Source organism: Barbus barbus, assembly GCF_936440315.1.
Source record: "Barbus barbus genome assembly, chromosome: 27".
Classification (NCBI taxonomy): Eukaryota; Metazoa; Chordata; class Actinopteri; order Cypriniformes; family Cyprinidae; genus Barbus; species Barbus barbus.
In genome coordinates, this window is record NC_136755.1 from 11,023,219 (window position 1) to 11,039,165 (window position 15,947).

The 15,947-nt window shown below is 41.5% G+C and overlaps 1 protein-coding gene across 5 annotated transcripts in view; it reads right to left on the reverse strand.

The window, feature by feature from the left end:
• Nucleotides 1-15,947, reverse strand: part of LOC306846839 (zinc finger protein 704-like) — a 58,271-nt gene that overhangs the window by 10,236 nt on the left and 32,088 nt on the right. For all 5 annotated transcript variants that reach the window (XM_079380472.1, XM_079380476.1, XM_079380475.1 and 2 more), the window contains exons 3-4: nucleotides 4,905-5,008; nucleotides 3,677-3,918 (exon numbers count right to left, since the gene is read on the reverse strand). In XM_079380472.1, coding sequence (XP_079236598.1) covers nucleotides 3,677-3,918; nucleotides 4,905-5,008 — 346 coding nt within the window. The remainder of the gene's footprint in view (nucleotides 1-3,676; nucleotides 3,919-4,904; nucleotides 5,009-15,947) is intronic.

Genomic DNA, 15,947 nt, shown 5'->3' on the forward strand with positions numbered 1-15,947 from the left:
CCACTGTTCTCACAGGTGCCGTTCTCTCTAACCCATTCTTTATACATCGAGGTACTCGTCAGGGTTGCCCGCTGTCTCCTCTGTTATTTGCCCTATCCTTAGAACCCTTAGCTCAAGCGGTCCGACAATCTGAAACTATTTCTCCCATAAATATACGGAATACTCATCATCATATTTCTTTGTTTGCTGATGATATCTTATTGTTTTTGGAGAAGCCGTCACATTCTATTCCTCATGTTGAATTTATTTGACAAGTTTGTATCTCTCTCTAGGTTTAAAATTAATTGGAGTAAGTCATGTTTACTTACCCTCAATTCTAAAATTGATTCCATGTCCCTTTTTATATCTATTCAATTGGTTCAAAACTTGGGGATAGATGTTTTTCCTTCCCTGCAGGAAATAGTCTCAAAAAACTATAATGGTATTCTAGCCAAAGCCTCCTCAGATTTGGAAAATTGGTCTCGTCTTCCTACTTCTTTTCAGGCCCGTATATTGGCGATTAAAATGAATGTTCTACCACGTATGAATCTCTTTTCTTCCATGATTCCTCTCGCTCCACCGGTTGGCTACTGGAATAAACTAGATGCATGTGTTTCACGGTATATATGGGATGGGAAACGTCCTCGTATTAAACTGACTGCCTTTCAACGATGTAGATTACATGGAGGTCTTTCTTTCCCTAATTTTAGACTGCATGCTCAAGCCTTTTCCCTCTGCCCTTTAGCAGTTTGGCTTGATCCTGACACTTCTGTGTCTTGGAGAGCAATTGAGTAATCAATTGTTTATCCGTATAAATGGATGCATGTTATTTTTTCAGGTCCCATTGTAACCCATCTCCTCTCCACATGGAGGGATGTTGAAAGACGTTCACAACTAGCTACAAAATGGCATAGGCATTCACCTATTTTCCACAATAACAACCTTTTGTCAGGCAGTACTCCATTTCATTGTCCGCAATGGACTCATAATAAAGTAAACACTCAGGGAGATATCTATGATGATAGTGGTTTAAAATCCTTCCAGAATCTTAACTCAATATAATCTGCCAGGCACCTCCTTTATTATGTATTTGCGTATTAGATCGGCCCAATGGGCGTATGGGGTGCCTTGGAACTCTCAACTGCCTGTTCACCCTTTGCTCAAACTAATCCTTCCTTCTGAGGAATCTCCCTCCTCTGCTTCAGTCATCTATCTCTTTCTTCTTGAGCATTCATACAAACCTTTATCTATTACAACTGTTTGGGCTAAGGATCTTAATGAGGATGTGCATGTTTTATTTTCCGATCAGGTATGGGGTATGTTTAAATTGTCTTCTAAAAACCCTAATCACCAAATGATTCATTGGAAATTGCTGCATAGGGTTTACTTGAATCCAATGAAATTTTTTTATATGAATCTGTCGTCTTCTCCTAAATGTAATCTCTGCTCCTAAGGAGTTTTAGGCACGTTTTTGCATTTTTTTGGGGGAGTGCCCCTCTCGCTCACCTTTTTGGACTCTCACAGGACCTATCATATTTGTTGGGTACTGAGATATGTTCGACTCCGCGCCATTTTTTCATGAATGACTTTTGGGACTTCACCTTGTCTGTCCAACAAAGATATTTACTGTTAGCTGCTCTCACAGCAGCAAAAAATTGCTAGTCAACCGTTGGAATCCTCCTCACACAACGGACAGATGAACCTGGACTGTGTATTTGTTGGACATTATCTCAATGGAACTCTCTACTTCTCGTATACATGGATCTAATGTGAAAACTGTAAATTCATGGCATTCAGCTTTTAATGTTGCATCTTTTCTAAAATCTTTGTAAAAATTATTTTATTGTTATTTGTCTATCTATTAATATGTGTTTATTATTGTTATTTTATTTATTTAAGTCTACCAAGGGGTGTGATGGGCTGGGGTGGGTTTTAAATTTGTACAGCTGCTTTTTGTTTTGTACTACTGTTCCACAAAATACAACTCAATAAATAGTAAAAAAAAAAAAATATATATATATATATATATATATATGTAATAACATAATGAAAAGTTGCTTAATTATTTCTGTATAATATGTCCATGAAATGCATATTCTACATTATAGTAGTGATAATGAAAACGGGGCACTGACAAACACTGGCACTGCTGTTGTCCTGGAATCCTAAGCTGGGGAGACAATAACAGAGATAAAGGAGGCCTATTCATTCCCACAAATGAGGGAAGACTGACAGAATCTGGGATGCACCTGACATGAGCCTGACGAGCTGGAAGATAAAATAGATTGGTGCCTGTGAGCAGCCAACTGCATTGGTAACTTATCTTCGTAAAGACAAGTAAATTGCCTCTCTACACAGCATCATCATGTCTAGTAACGGCACTTCCAAATGAGCCACATCCTAGAGAGGACAGTGTGTTATTAAAAGTGAAGAAATATGTGCCCACGACTTCTCAAATAATCTGTCTGCAAAGCAAATATAAGACCACATATAAATCACTTCTACACACCTCTAAATTCAGGACATAGTCTTGTCACACACAGGAATAAAAAGACAAATTACAAGGTCTGTCAATCAATTAAAATAATCGAATCATGATTCAGGTCTCAAACTGCATATTTCTTCTACTGCATTGAAACACACAGGTGAAATGCACTGAACAAAGAGGTTTTTTGCAGTGGTTTGTGGCTGCAGTTCTTTGATTAGGGTTGGACGATTGTTGTATCATATCTGTTAAATAAATAGCAATTGAAATGCATACTTTGGGTCCTGAAGATTCTGTATATAATTTATATTGTAAATAAACTGGAATTAATCAAATCACTTGAATCACATACAGTAACTTTAGCACCCTTAAAAATACATACATGTACAATTGCCATAAACTTCAAGGGTTGAAAGGCATTAAAGTCATGGTTGAACATTCTGTCATTAACTACTCACCCTCATGTCATTCCAAAGCCGTTAGACCTTTGTTCATCTTTAATCACAAATTATGATATTTTTGATGAAATCTGAGAGTTTTCTGACCCTGCATAGACAGCAACACAACTGCCACGTTCAAAGCCCAAAAAGGCAGTAAGGACATTGATAAAATAGTCCATGTGACATCAGTGAATTAACCGTAATTTTATGAAGCTACGAGAAGACTTTTTGTGCATCACCACACACGTGTGGTACTCTCTTGAACGCGCATCGAATTTTGACATGGAAAGGAAGAAATTGTTGTATAAAGTCGTTATTTTTATTTTCTTTGCACACAAAAAGTGTTCTCATAGCTTCATAAAATTAAGGTTGAACCACTGATGCCACATAGACTATTTTAATGATATCCTTACTACCTTTCTGGGCCTTGAACGTGTCAGTTGCATTGCTAATAATTATAATAATAATACTGTTTTTTTTTTTTTTTACAAATATTCAATATTTGCACAAGCTGTTTTTTGTGCCTATGCAAATCGACCCACTAGTATTCAGCACTCAAATACAAGTCTTTGTCTCTCTTTAAATTGCATTTAAATTTCACTTCAGTGATCACAAACCCTGCCAGAAACATGTACGGCAGGGTGGCTGTGGATTTTTGTGCAGCTTGTCGTAAATCTATTATCCCCCTTTATCCATTATTCCTATAGTAATGTTTAACTAAGTTACGCCTGATGAAATCTCCATAAGTGAAGGTGAGATGACAGCGGCTCACCTTGCGTTTGCGGGGGATGGGTTCATCAAACAGCAAGCTGTTCCCATCATGCTCATCGATGTTGTCATCTGATGGGCCGCTGAGGCTGGGCATCCGAAAGGGTTTGAAGCTGTCAGCGGACAGGGGTGGGGACGGCGTGGATGGGTTGGACTGGTCACTGGGTGCACTCCAACTCCAATATCCACTGCTGCTGTAGCTGGATGGAGTAAAGCCTCCGTCCTTCCATGAGCCGTTCAGACCCTCTGTATGGAGAGACACGGTGAAAGCATAAAGACACATTAAGTGCAGTAATTACCATCATCCAGACATATATACTGCTTTATAATACACTAAACTTTCTATTAAGTGTAATGAGGAGTGAAAAGACATAAATGTCATGTTAGTTTATGAAACTCCCAGTGTGCAGCGGTGCTGTAACATACTGTAATAACAGAGTTAAAGTCCTAATTATATTACATAAAAGCCACAATTATACTACTCATTTAAGCCCTTCAAAAGTTATAACACGTCCTCATGAATGTCTTAAAGGGGCCACATGATGTACAACATGATTGTACTTTTACTTGTTTCCCTTGGACTTTTTTGTTTCTTTCTTTGATTGTGTTTTAGCTCATTGTGAGTCTTGAATCTTCCTCAAAATAATGATTTTTTCTGTGAAAACATACTGATATAGTATTGTTAGGTTAAAATAACTTCGTACCCATCCTTGCATATGCAAAGCGGATAGCCAATCATAACAGAGGCCATTTACATACAGTATAAAGGTCTACATTTATGGCACGTCAACACAAAAGACTATTTTCATGGCAGCATCTAAAAAGTTTCAAGTACAATGGCAAACAAAGTCATTCTTAAAGGTATAGTGTTAAAAACTGTGGGAGGTCAGATAGAGAATATGAATGGCCGTTAAAACTAAATTATGACTGTTTTAGTGCAAGATGCCTTTACTAACATTTAAAAGTACTTCAGGGAATAAAATGCTACTAGAATATGGCCCCTTTAAGTTATTAGTAGATGACAGCTTTGAGACAAGACCGCAAAAGTCAGTCTCATGACAGCTGAACTAGTGCACTATGGTCTCATGTGACAGTTTTTCATGCACATGTGACTGTGAAAACAGGAAATAGCTGAGTGTAGAGCAAGCCATTTCTGCAGCTCAAAGCAGACAGTGTGAAAATTATTTCATGAGGGCTGAGATACGATGTGGTTGTGATCTAAAATGACTTACCGCTAACTTTTACAGGAGGGCTGCGCACCAGAGGACTAGTGGACAGGCTGGTCAACACCATGGCAGCTGTCACTTTATCCATGTCCACTTCCTCCTCTGATTTCCTGTAAAAGCAAGAAATGGTACTTAAATCACCATGAAATCAAAAATGAGAATTCTTATTCTTATAATCCATCCCATCGAACACCTGACGATCACAAGACCACAACAATTAGTAAATGTCAATGATCCAAACAACTGTTAATGCCACCATGGCTCCTGAGATGAACGCAAATTCTAATGTTAACTCTCCTCAGGTATTATAGCCTTCCTTGAGTCAGACTATTACAAACATGTTGCTCTGAGCTTCCATGCCAGCTGCTGCGTTCATTGTTGTGGGATCTCCAAAGCTGCACCGCACAGCGTTCCTATGATGGACAGAACATGAACATCTGTCCTGAAAGATGACTCTCATCACTCACAGATGAAGTGTACATGTCTCTTTATGATAGTATGATGGCGTATGATGATATCTCAACGCGACCCGTTTCTGCAATGGGAACACAGCAGCTGATCTTGCAGCATTTACAGTTTTGTAAACAATAAAAGAAGGCTGCGTGAAAGACAGTGTTTTTATATAGCAAAGGACATCTGTAAAATCTCAAACGGGTATTTTGTGCCAGTGATTGAAGGATGGACGATGAATGCGTTGACGTGTGGAAGGAGTAATAAATCTTCACATGTCAGCTCATTCTCTCCTGGGAGAACCTGAGCCGCCCTGCCAAAGGCGCAGCATGAAATCTCATAAGCGAGAGAGATGGAGAAAGCGAGAGACCTCTGGCTGACAGAGAAGCCCGGGACCTCCATTAGAGATAGGCCTAATTTATGTTTCTCATGTGGCGAGAATGATGTCATTACGGCTTTCGGATAAATCACGGTAGGCTGCCATCCTCTTCCGATGCCGCTTTTTCCAAGACCCTACTATTATAGGTACTTCCTGGTCACCTTGGGAGAGCACATTGGGCTTGATGGAGCTTTCCAGATAATGCCACGCTGGTGCTCCCGGATGGCGGCTAATTAAGAGCTTCAATATCTCTCATCCAATGAAATATTGTAAATTTCAAGAAACACATTAGATCCTGTGTAATTAACATGTAATATATTGCCACTCTTGAACAAAAAGCATCTCTTAAGTCCCAAATCACATGAGTCATTAGTGTCCTTATCAAGCCACAGGAGTGAAGCTGGGTGCACATTTATGAATGGTAATTAAACGAGAAGGTAAGCGATACATACAGCTGCAAAACTTGAATTTGAAAGGAGACAAAGTGGTGTCTTTAGTTGTGCATCCACACTGTTTACATAATTTGCCCACTATGAACTGTTCTACATACACTCTACATGAGGGATGCTTCATCTAGTGATTTCAAAAATAAAAATTGACAAATGTGACCCTGGACCACAAAACCAGTCTTAAGTCGCTGGGGTATATTTGTAGCAATAACCAAAAAAAAATTGTATGGGTCAAAATTATTGATTTTTCTTTTATGCCAAAAATCATTAGGATATTAAGTAAAGATCATGTTCCATGAAGATATTTTGTGCATTTCTTAGCATATATATATATATATATATATATATCTCAAAACTTCATTTTTGATTAGTAATATGCATTGCTGAGAACTTCATTTAGACAACTTTAAAGGCGATTTTCTCAATATTTAGATTTTTTTGCACCCTCAGATTACAGATTTTCAAATAGCTGTATCTCGGCCAAATATTGTCCAATCCTAACACACTGTACATCAATGGAAGGCTTATTTATTCAGCATTCAGGTAATGCATAAATCTCAATTTTGAAAAATTGACACTTGAGACTGGTTTTGTGGTCCAGGGTCACAAATGACAAAATAACAAATGCATTGTGGCCAATGGACATTGGCATGTGATCATTGCATCCAGCTGCCGCTGATCACAGCGCGAGTATAAGATGCAGCAGGTGCACCGCATTAATTTATCCTTTCACTTCGGAGCCGAACGGCAGTGCATCACTGCTGCTCTCCTATCCCGCGAGTGAGAAAGAGCGAGCGAGTGTGGGCGGTGGTTGCGATCTCACAGGAAGAAAAAGCGATTTCCGTGAATATAGTCACACTAGGAGTGTGTGGTGGCCAGCTCCCCTGCGTGCTTCAGCACTGAAAGAGCAAATTTCTCTAAAAGAGCAACACGGGTGATCGCGTCTTTTTAAAGATGTCTTATCACCCGTGCATTTCTGGGTGTGGTTGTTTCCTGGCGCCTCAGGACGGTCACGATCGCTTTGTTTTTTTTCTGCCGCTGGCCCAGAAGCCAGCGGTACCCAAAGCTTCAATAAAAGAGCGGTTTCCTCAGTCTCTGGGTCTCAAGAGGAGGAGCGTTGCAAGCTGTACATCGCGGGTTCGCTTCCCTCCTCCTCTCTCGCCAGCGGGCAGCAGTGGGTTGCCCAAGAGTACCCTTCCTGCCCATTCGTGGAGCCAGGTAAGGGCAGTAGCACTCGAGTCCCTGCTTCAAGTCGTCACATGCCTGTCACAAGCTTCAAGCCGGGTTCCTGTATTTCCTCATCAGGAGGAATCAGGTGAGTGTTACACTGCACACCCAGACCGCGCCCCCTGCCGTCACAGGCCAGGCCAGGCCGGGTCCCTGTGTTCCACCTCGCTGCCCCACCGCGTATAACCGACAAGGCGGTTTTACGCTCCCGTCGCATGTCGCAACTCGCCCACCACCTCCTCCTCTGGAGTCAGAAGCATCTGAGGTCCCTTCGTGCCATCCACATCCCAGGAGTGTCCAATCGGGCAGCCGACGAGCTGTCTCGAGCAGCACTTCCAGGGGAGTGGAGACTCCATCCCCAGGCGGTTCGGAGTTGCGCAGGTGGACCTATTTGCATCTCCAGAAACCACCCACTGCCAGTGGTTCTAATCCCTAACCGAGGCAACGCTCGGCACGGATGCACTGTCACACAGCTGACCCCCGGGGCCTGAGCAAATATGCGTTCCCCCCAGTGAGCCTACTGGCACAGACACTGTGCAAGATGAGAGAGGATGAGGAGCAGTGGCTCCATATTGGCCCAACAGGACCTGGTTCCCGGGAACTCATGCTACTCGCGATAGCCCCTCCCTGGCGATTCCTCTGAAGAAGGATCTGCTTTCTCAGAGAAGGGGCACCCTCTGGCACTCGCATCCGGACCTGTGGAAACTCCACGTGTGGTCCCTGGATGGGACGCGGAGGTTCTAGGTGACCTACCCCAGGAGGTAGCACTCACTATCGCTTCAGCACGTGCACCGTCCACAAGACGGGCCTATGCTCTGAAGTGGAACCTGTTCGTCGAATGGTGTTCCTCTCACCATGAGGACCCCCGGAGATGTTCGATCAGAGCCGTGCTTTCCTTTTTGCAACAAGCGTTGGAGCGTAGGCTGCCCCCCTCCACCCTTAAGGTTTATGTTGCTGCTATTTCCTCTCACCACGACCCCGTAAATGGGAGGTCGGTGGGGAAGCACGATCTGGTTGTCAGGTTTCTTAGTGGGGCCAGGAGGTTAAATCCTCCTAAGCCTCCCTCCCTACTCTCTTGGGATTTGGCATTGGTGCAAAGAGCCCTACACACTGCCCCCTTTGAGCCTTTGCAGTCAGTCGAGTTGAAGTTTCTCTCTATGAAAACCCTACTCCTGACTGCATTGGCCTCGATCAAGAGGGTGGGGGACCTGCAGGCATTTTCGGTCGACGAATCGTGCCTTGAGTTTGGGCCGGCTGACTCTAGTGCAACACTGAGGCCTCGGCCAGGCTATGTGCCCAAGGTTCCTACCACTCCCTTCAGGGACCAGCTAGTGAACCTGCAAGCGCTGCCCCTGGAGGAGGCAGACCCAGCCCTAGCTTTGCTCTGTATGGGCACTGCGACAGTACGTGGATAGAACTCAGAGCTTCAGGACCTCAGAACAGCTCTTTGTCTGTTACGGAGGACAGCAGAAGGGGAAGGCTGTCTCCAAGCAGAGGATGGCCCACTGCATAGTGGATGCCATCACCTTGGCCTATGAAGCACAAGGTGTGCCCTGCCCGCTCAGGTTGCGTGCTCACTCCACTAGGGGTGTCGCATCGTCCTGGGCGCTGGCTTTTGGTGCCTCGCTACCAGACATCTGTAGAGCTGCAGGTTTGGCAACTCCCAACACGTTCGCTAGGTTTTATAGCCTACGTGTCGAACCGGTTTCCTCCTGTGTTCTTACCTCAAATGGGTAGAGGCCCGGCTCAGAGTTGGTTTGCGGGGTGCTTACGCCTAATTCTCCAGAGAGTTCCTTAACCAGGCAAACCCTGTCGAGTCCTCCAGGACTCCGGTGTCCGGACGTGGCGGAGCGTCTGGCGCCAGGCCTTTCAGCCAATGAATTCTTGAAATCTGGTGTGAGGCTAGTGCCCACATGAGTGACCTTCTTGGGATCCCATGTGTGTATTCCACGGTACACTTACTAGGGCCGTGTTTCCCTGGCAGACCACGTTCTGCAGTCTCTAATGATGCAGCCTGAGCCATCTCAGAGACTTCCATGTGCAATAGGGTCTGAATGTCACTTAACCCCCTCTGGGAGGAGGTGACTCCACAGTGTGCCTCTTCCAAGCGGAAGGGCTCGGCTCCTCAGCGAAAGCATGAATTAATGTGGTGCACCTGCTGCTGCTTATACTCATGCTGTGATCAGCGGCAGCTGAACGCAGTGATCGCATGCCAATGTCCATTGGTTGTTTAGTTACACTCAAAGTGGATTGGTCTCTTTGGCGAGATCCCAATTTTGTCGGTCATCCGACGTGACATCTCCGTTCCCTCCTTCAGGGAACAAGGGTTACATACATAACCGAGACGTTACTTTAACTCATAAAAATAATTTAAGCAATTTCAACTTTATGTAAGTTATACTAGATTCAACTTGATTTTTTAAGTCAGTTTAATGTTATTGAAATTCAAGGAGACTAATTTAATTCAATGAACTTAACATTTTAAGTTCTAACTTCTTGGCACTAACCGGCCAGATCTCTGAATGGATTAATGCACGAGTCAAATTTGTACATAAAATTCAAAATCAGAGTCCTTTCCACCAAGAAAAAAACGTATTCAGCACATCTAGACATTAGACATACATAAAGACATCGCAGTGCAACATCAAACAAGGAGACACAGGCAGAATGAACAGCGAACTAACTAAATCGCGGAGGAATTTCAGACGAACAACTCCTGAATGAACTTGAAGCTGTCCTTTGGGCTGTGAAGCAGCAGCATATTCAGCGTGTTGTGGATGAGGTGAGTGAATGCTTGTGTTGTGTAACATGATTTTGGGGAGATTATTATTAATTTTAGCAGAGCAGAGTATTAGTTATGTTCTGGCATAGTTTTCCGAAGTGCGTTTACCTTTCAAGTTTTGCATTTGGTACGGTGGCCACTCTGCTGTGCCGCATTAGCGCTGCAGTTGTAATGTAAACAAATTTGTTTCTCCACCTGTTAAACATCGTTAAAATTTGCAATTTGAGCAATTATGTGTGTATTTTACTGTTAAAGTTCGTACCAGTTGGCTTTGCTGATCAGGCTCTGCATTTTCGCACCCACTGCAAGTTTATCCTAACGTTAGTCAGTCAGGCCTCGCCTCATGCGAGTTGGTATTCGTTACGCAACGGAGTAAAGTAGGCATATTTTTAACATTTTTATCAACGTGCATACAAACTACGATAATATAAGTGAGCTATCTAGAGGTAGACGAAGCCAGAGCTGTTTCTACATTAATTAAACGTCGCCAGATTTGTCAGTAAAATTTACAGTGAGGATCACCATCCATCTTAATTTTTTTAGGCAGCTCAGATTATTAATGGGTTATGACTTTGTTGTGTAGCAAATATCGTTGCTTGTGTGTGTTGTTTACAAGTAAATTTAAGTTAACGTTACATAATTGTTTCTCCCTTACAGGCACATGTTTGTCTGTGAGTCTGAGACCGGATGAAGGGTAAGTTTTGCATTTCTGTACTAAATAAAGTGTATAAACTATATCTTATTAAGATGAGCCAATGTTGAATGACTTTAAAGGATTTTTTTCTCTATTTCATATATCATTAGATGGCTGAGTTCGACTGGTCTCAGGAGCGAGGAAACCTTTATCGCTGTGATCGGAGCTGCAGATCCACCGGTTAGTGTGGTTTGGCCTATTAAAGAGATAGTTCACCCAAAGATGAAAATTCGGTCATTAATTACTCACGATAATGTTGTTCCACACCTGTAAAACCTTCGTTGATTCTCAGAGGACATATGAAAATATTTTTGATGAAATCCGGTGGCTTTCTGTACCCCCATTGGCAGCAACGCAACTACCATGTTCAAGGTCCAGAACGGTTGAAAAGGCATCATTAAAGTAATCCATGTGACTCCAGTGGTTTAACCTCAGTTTTATGAAGAAACGTAAGTGTTTTGTTTGAGCAAAAACATACTTCAATTTATTTCCAAAAATATTGATCTGCAACATACTCACCACAACGAATATGTGTTAACGCAAGAGTTGACATTGTAGCGTGAACAAGCTTTGGACAATATAGTATTGTAAATAAAGTGGTCAAAAATTTTTTTCGCAAACAAAGCACTCACGTTGCTTCATGAAATTGAGGTTATACCACAGGAGTCACATGGATTACTTTAATGATGTCTTTATACCGTTCTGGACCTTGAGAGTCACCTTTGTGAGTTACGTCACTGCCAATGGAGTAGGGGTCGACCGATATGTGTTTTTCAGGGCCGATACCGATTATTACAGACCAAGTAGACCGATGACCGATATATTGAACCGATATATATGTCTGGTGTAAAAATGAAAATGAATGTCAAAATTAAGAATAACAAGGGCTCTGACAAAAACGGCCTTCCCTAGTGTTGGTTGCACTTCTTACTCTTGTATTCCTCCATGCATCCATCTACAATAAGGGTAATATATAAAGAGAGAGTTAAAAGTGGGGCCACTGTATGCTTCATGATTAAGCCTATGAATACTAAATACCAAAGCTAAACAGCTTGGGAAAATGTAAGTATTTGGCTTCAATAATTTACATGTTAGAAATGTATGTGTAATAGCATAACCTCTCATAATTCTTCATTAATTATTTTCGGTTGACTAAATCATAACCTACAAGAGGGGACTATTCAATTCATCATCTAATGCACATCAGTTGATTAATTTAAAAAGCGCAATGTATATAATACGTGTAAATAATTTAATTGTCTTCATAGCTCCATTGTAGAAGTTGTGAAGAAGACCGCAACTATATTAATGAAACTATAACACTAATAGCCTGTCATAGGCTCACTTGGTTCAATAGCCTATTGAAATGTCCCAATTTCCGTCATCATAATCTTGGCCTATGTGACAGTAACTTAATCTTGGCCTATGTGACAGTATCTTAGTCTTGGCCTATGTGACAGTAATTTCCATTAGTTTTCATTTACAGAACAGTGCAAATGAAGGCATAAAACATTAATTTAATTTATCTTTTAATCAAATGAGTTGAACTCTATTTTTTGGCAAACAAATGGGTTTACTATTAAAATTAAAACATGTAAGAAATAGCGTATTGTGTGATTGTTCTTTTAAACAAAACTATTATTACAAAAACAATTATTACAAAAGTTGTAATAATTGTAGTAGCATTAGTAAATAAACCGAACTTTTATTTTGACGGGTTGCCGTCAGGACCTCTTAAGTTTCTGTAGCCTATTTATGATATGACGATCGTTTTACTCAAACGAAACAGTCAAATGCTCATGAAGTAACTCTCAGAGCAGTTCTGGGGATGATGTTCATGTATTTATGTCCTCATTTAGTGACATGGCAGATGCGGAAAACACCGCGAGCGTCGCGCACTTCAGTGTGTGTGTGTCAAAACCGCGCGTCTGTACCTTTCACATATACAGAGACACGCCGAACATGCAGAATTCATATTTAAATAGTCTTTTAGCAGCTTAATGTTTACAGATAGTCCATATCATGAGTCGATTTAAGTGTACTGACCTACTTTTGATTAATTCATCCAAACTTTGACTATTTCCGTGACTCCGCTTTATACAGTAAATTCCATTTATATGACTGGATTCCGCGATTCCCCCTGCGTTTCCCCCATCTCGGAAACCATAAATAGATAATATTGAGGTTTTTACAACTTCAGTGTAGTGGATTGTAATTTATTGCAACTTGAGCAACGTCTGCTGTTGCCTTTGAGAGAGAACTGATGCGTGATGAAGCAGCACCTGTTAGCAAGCGCTTTCGGTGTGAGAGCGCCTTTAGTCTTCCACGTTGATTGGTCGGACTCCTGACTCTCAACAAATCAGATGCGCGGTGGGCGGAGACTGCTCTAGGCCACAGAGTGGTGAGTTCCGACAGGCTGCATCAGAGCCAAATAGCGCGTTTCATAATTAAATAATTTTATCGGCACATCGGTTTTGAAAATGACCGATGCCGATTATTATAAAAATGCTTAATATCGGTGCCAATAATCGGCCAGGTCGATAATCGGTCGACCCCTACAATGGAGTGCCAGAAATCTCTCCGATTTCATCAAAAATATCTTCATTTGTGTTCCGAAGATGAACGAAGGTCTTATGGGTTTGAAATTATATAAGGGTGAGTAATTGATAACTATTTTAATTTTAACATTGTACATGTATCTCCACACAGTTTTTGTTTTGTCTGCTGCCACCTCATCGCTTTCATTTATAGTCGTCCGAAAGCCAAACCACTACCACACCTCTGATTTGACTGGTCATTAACAATCTACCCTGCCGCTTCAGCAGCCCTTGCGGTTTAAAATGTGTATCGTGATTTGTTTAACTTCTCAATTGACTTGAATCATCACATATTTGCATCAGTTTTCAACCGGGTACAAACTTTAAACCAGGTGTCCAAACCCAGTCCTGGAGGGCTGGTGTCCTGCAGAGTTTAGCTACAACTTGCCCCAACTCACCTGCCTTGGGTGCACAGTAAGACCTTAGTTAACTGATTCAGATGTATTTAGTTAAGGATGGAGCAAAAATCTGCAGGACAGTGACCCTCAGCAGGATTTGACACCCCTGCTTTAAACCATCACTTTTTTGTTATTCAAAATATTGAATGTGTTTTTGAATCAAAGTATTTGTGTATATTGAAGTTTCTCAGTGTATAGTGTACAGAATAACTAACTGTTAGTAATGTTTACTTTACCTTTTTTCTGATTTTAAAGGCTCATGGTGAGACACTTCATACACTCAAGAAGGGCATGCAAGCTGGCCTCCTAATAAGAAGACTACGATGGTGCACTGCAGGACACCTTTCTCCTTTTAAATGATTAAGAAAAAAAGGACTGTAATGGACATATGTTTTTCCAAGTTTTTCTCAGTGGTTGTTTCCAATTAGGTATGAGTATATTTTCAACTAATTTTGACAGTTTCTTGGCAGTTTTTTGCTACTCTTGTGACCTTGTTTTATACATATACTGGCATTCACACATAAGCATGCACAGGCAGGTTGTGTACTGTTTTTAATGTAAAAAATCTGATTGTAAACACTGCAAGAAAAAACATTTTTAATGTTTCCAACAAATGTAGTATTTTTTTATCTGTTTAAAATAAAGTCTACATTATCATAACTTGAAAATTAATGTTAAAACTTTGTTAACTTAATGTAGCAAGTTGAAACAGCAAATATTGGAAAGTCAAATTAACTTAAAGCAATTCAGCTTTAGGCAAGATTTAAAATCGTGAGTTGATATGACTTGTGCTTTTAAGTTGATACAAAAGTACAAAGAGTAAAAGTACAGTGACTATAATAAAGCGGATTATTTATTTTTTAGATCAATTTTGCAGCATGTCCTATGTGAACGCCCATAAGAAATATTTCTGATCTGTCTATGGTGGTCATGACCATAAACCAGCCTAATTATACAGGGCTTCTGACTAGTTGATTATGAAAAGATGCAATTTTGCACATCTCTAATCATGGCTTCTTCCCATCATCCCTGGAATATCTCCAACTATGAAGCTGGAAAAACACATTATGGGAGTTACTGTTCTCAAATAGAGAAGAACAGACAAACAGATGCTCTGCTGTGAACCAAGCCAGTGCTGCATCTCATTTGCTGTTGGCTCACTCTCATCTCCCATCTCGGTTGACGTCTTTGGTTTTCTCAATGGGAGCGGGACAATATTATCATGCTCTTTCTGCTCATTTCCAATCAGGCAGGTATAAATTAATGACCATGTTACAGAAATGAGCTTGGGTATGAATTACCCAGATCTAAGAGCCATTAATGCCCGGTAATTCTTCCCGTGGCCACCCTCATTTGCAGGAAGCCAAACGTCAATGGGTTTTTTGGTCATGGGGGTAAATGGGTGAGATGGCCGCCAGCCAGAAGGGGGAGGCAGTTCACAGACATCTGTTGTGATTCAACGGACAGATGTGCCAACTTTTTGTAGCCGTCCAATCTCGCAAGAGAAATGAGAGAGCGGGTGGCTTGAGGAAGGCTATCCTACGTACCTTCAGACATCTGGACCTTTGTGTTTAATCAGTCCATCGAGGAGGCCTGCGCCCATATTGGCAGAAAACTGAAAAGATGTTTCCAGTTTCAAAAAGAACAGTGGTTTAGGGGGATATAATGGAAACTGATTGGATTACAGATTTTTTCTCCAAACCCAATATCAGTTTAATGTGGGCTCATTCTATCTTTGCAACAGTGGCACAAAAACCATTTGGAAAAATGTGTGACTAACTTACCAAAACAATCAAAAACAAATTGCACTCCATTGAGAATTCAGAGAGCATTTCAGCGTCAGTAAACACTGATAACTCAGAAATAACACCGGGGAAGTTAGGGGAATTCCCTGAAAAACCCGAGCACGTACGTAGCTCCTCCCCTGCTGCCCTCCCCTTCCCGTTTGGTTTTGAGAGAGAGCAGGAGGGAGCGGAGAGATGCCTTTGAAGTTGGCTCGAGCTGGGCCGTCCATCGTTTATTACAGTCACTAGTGTATGACGCTCATTTCCTTCTGAATAACGGGCAATAAAT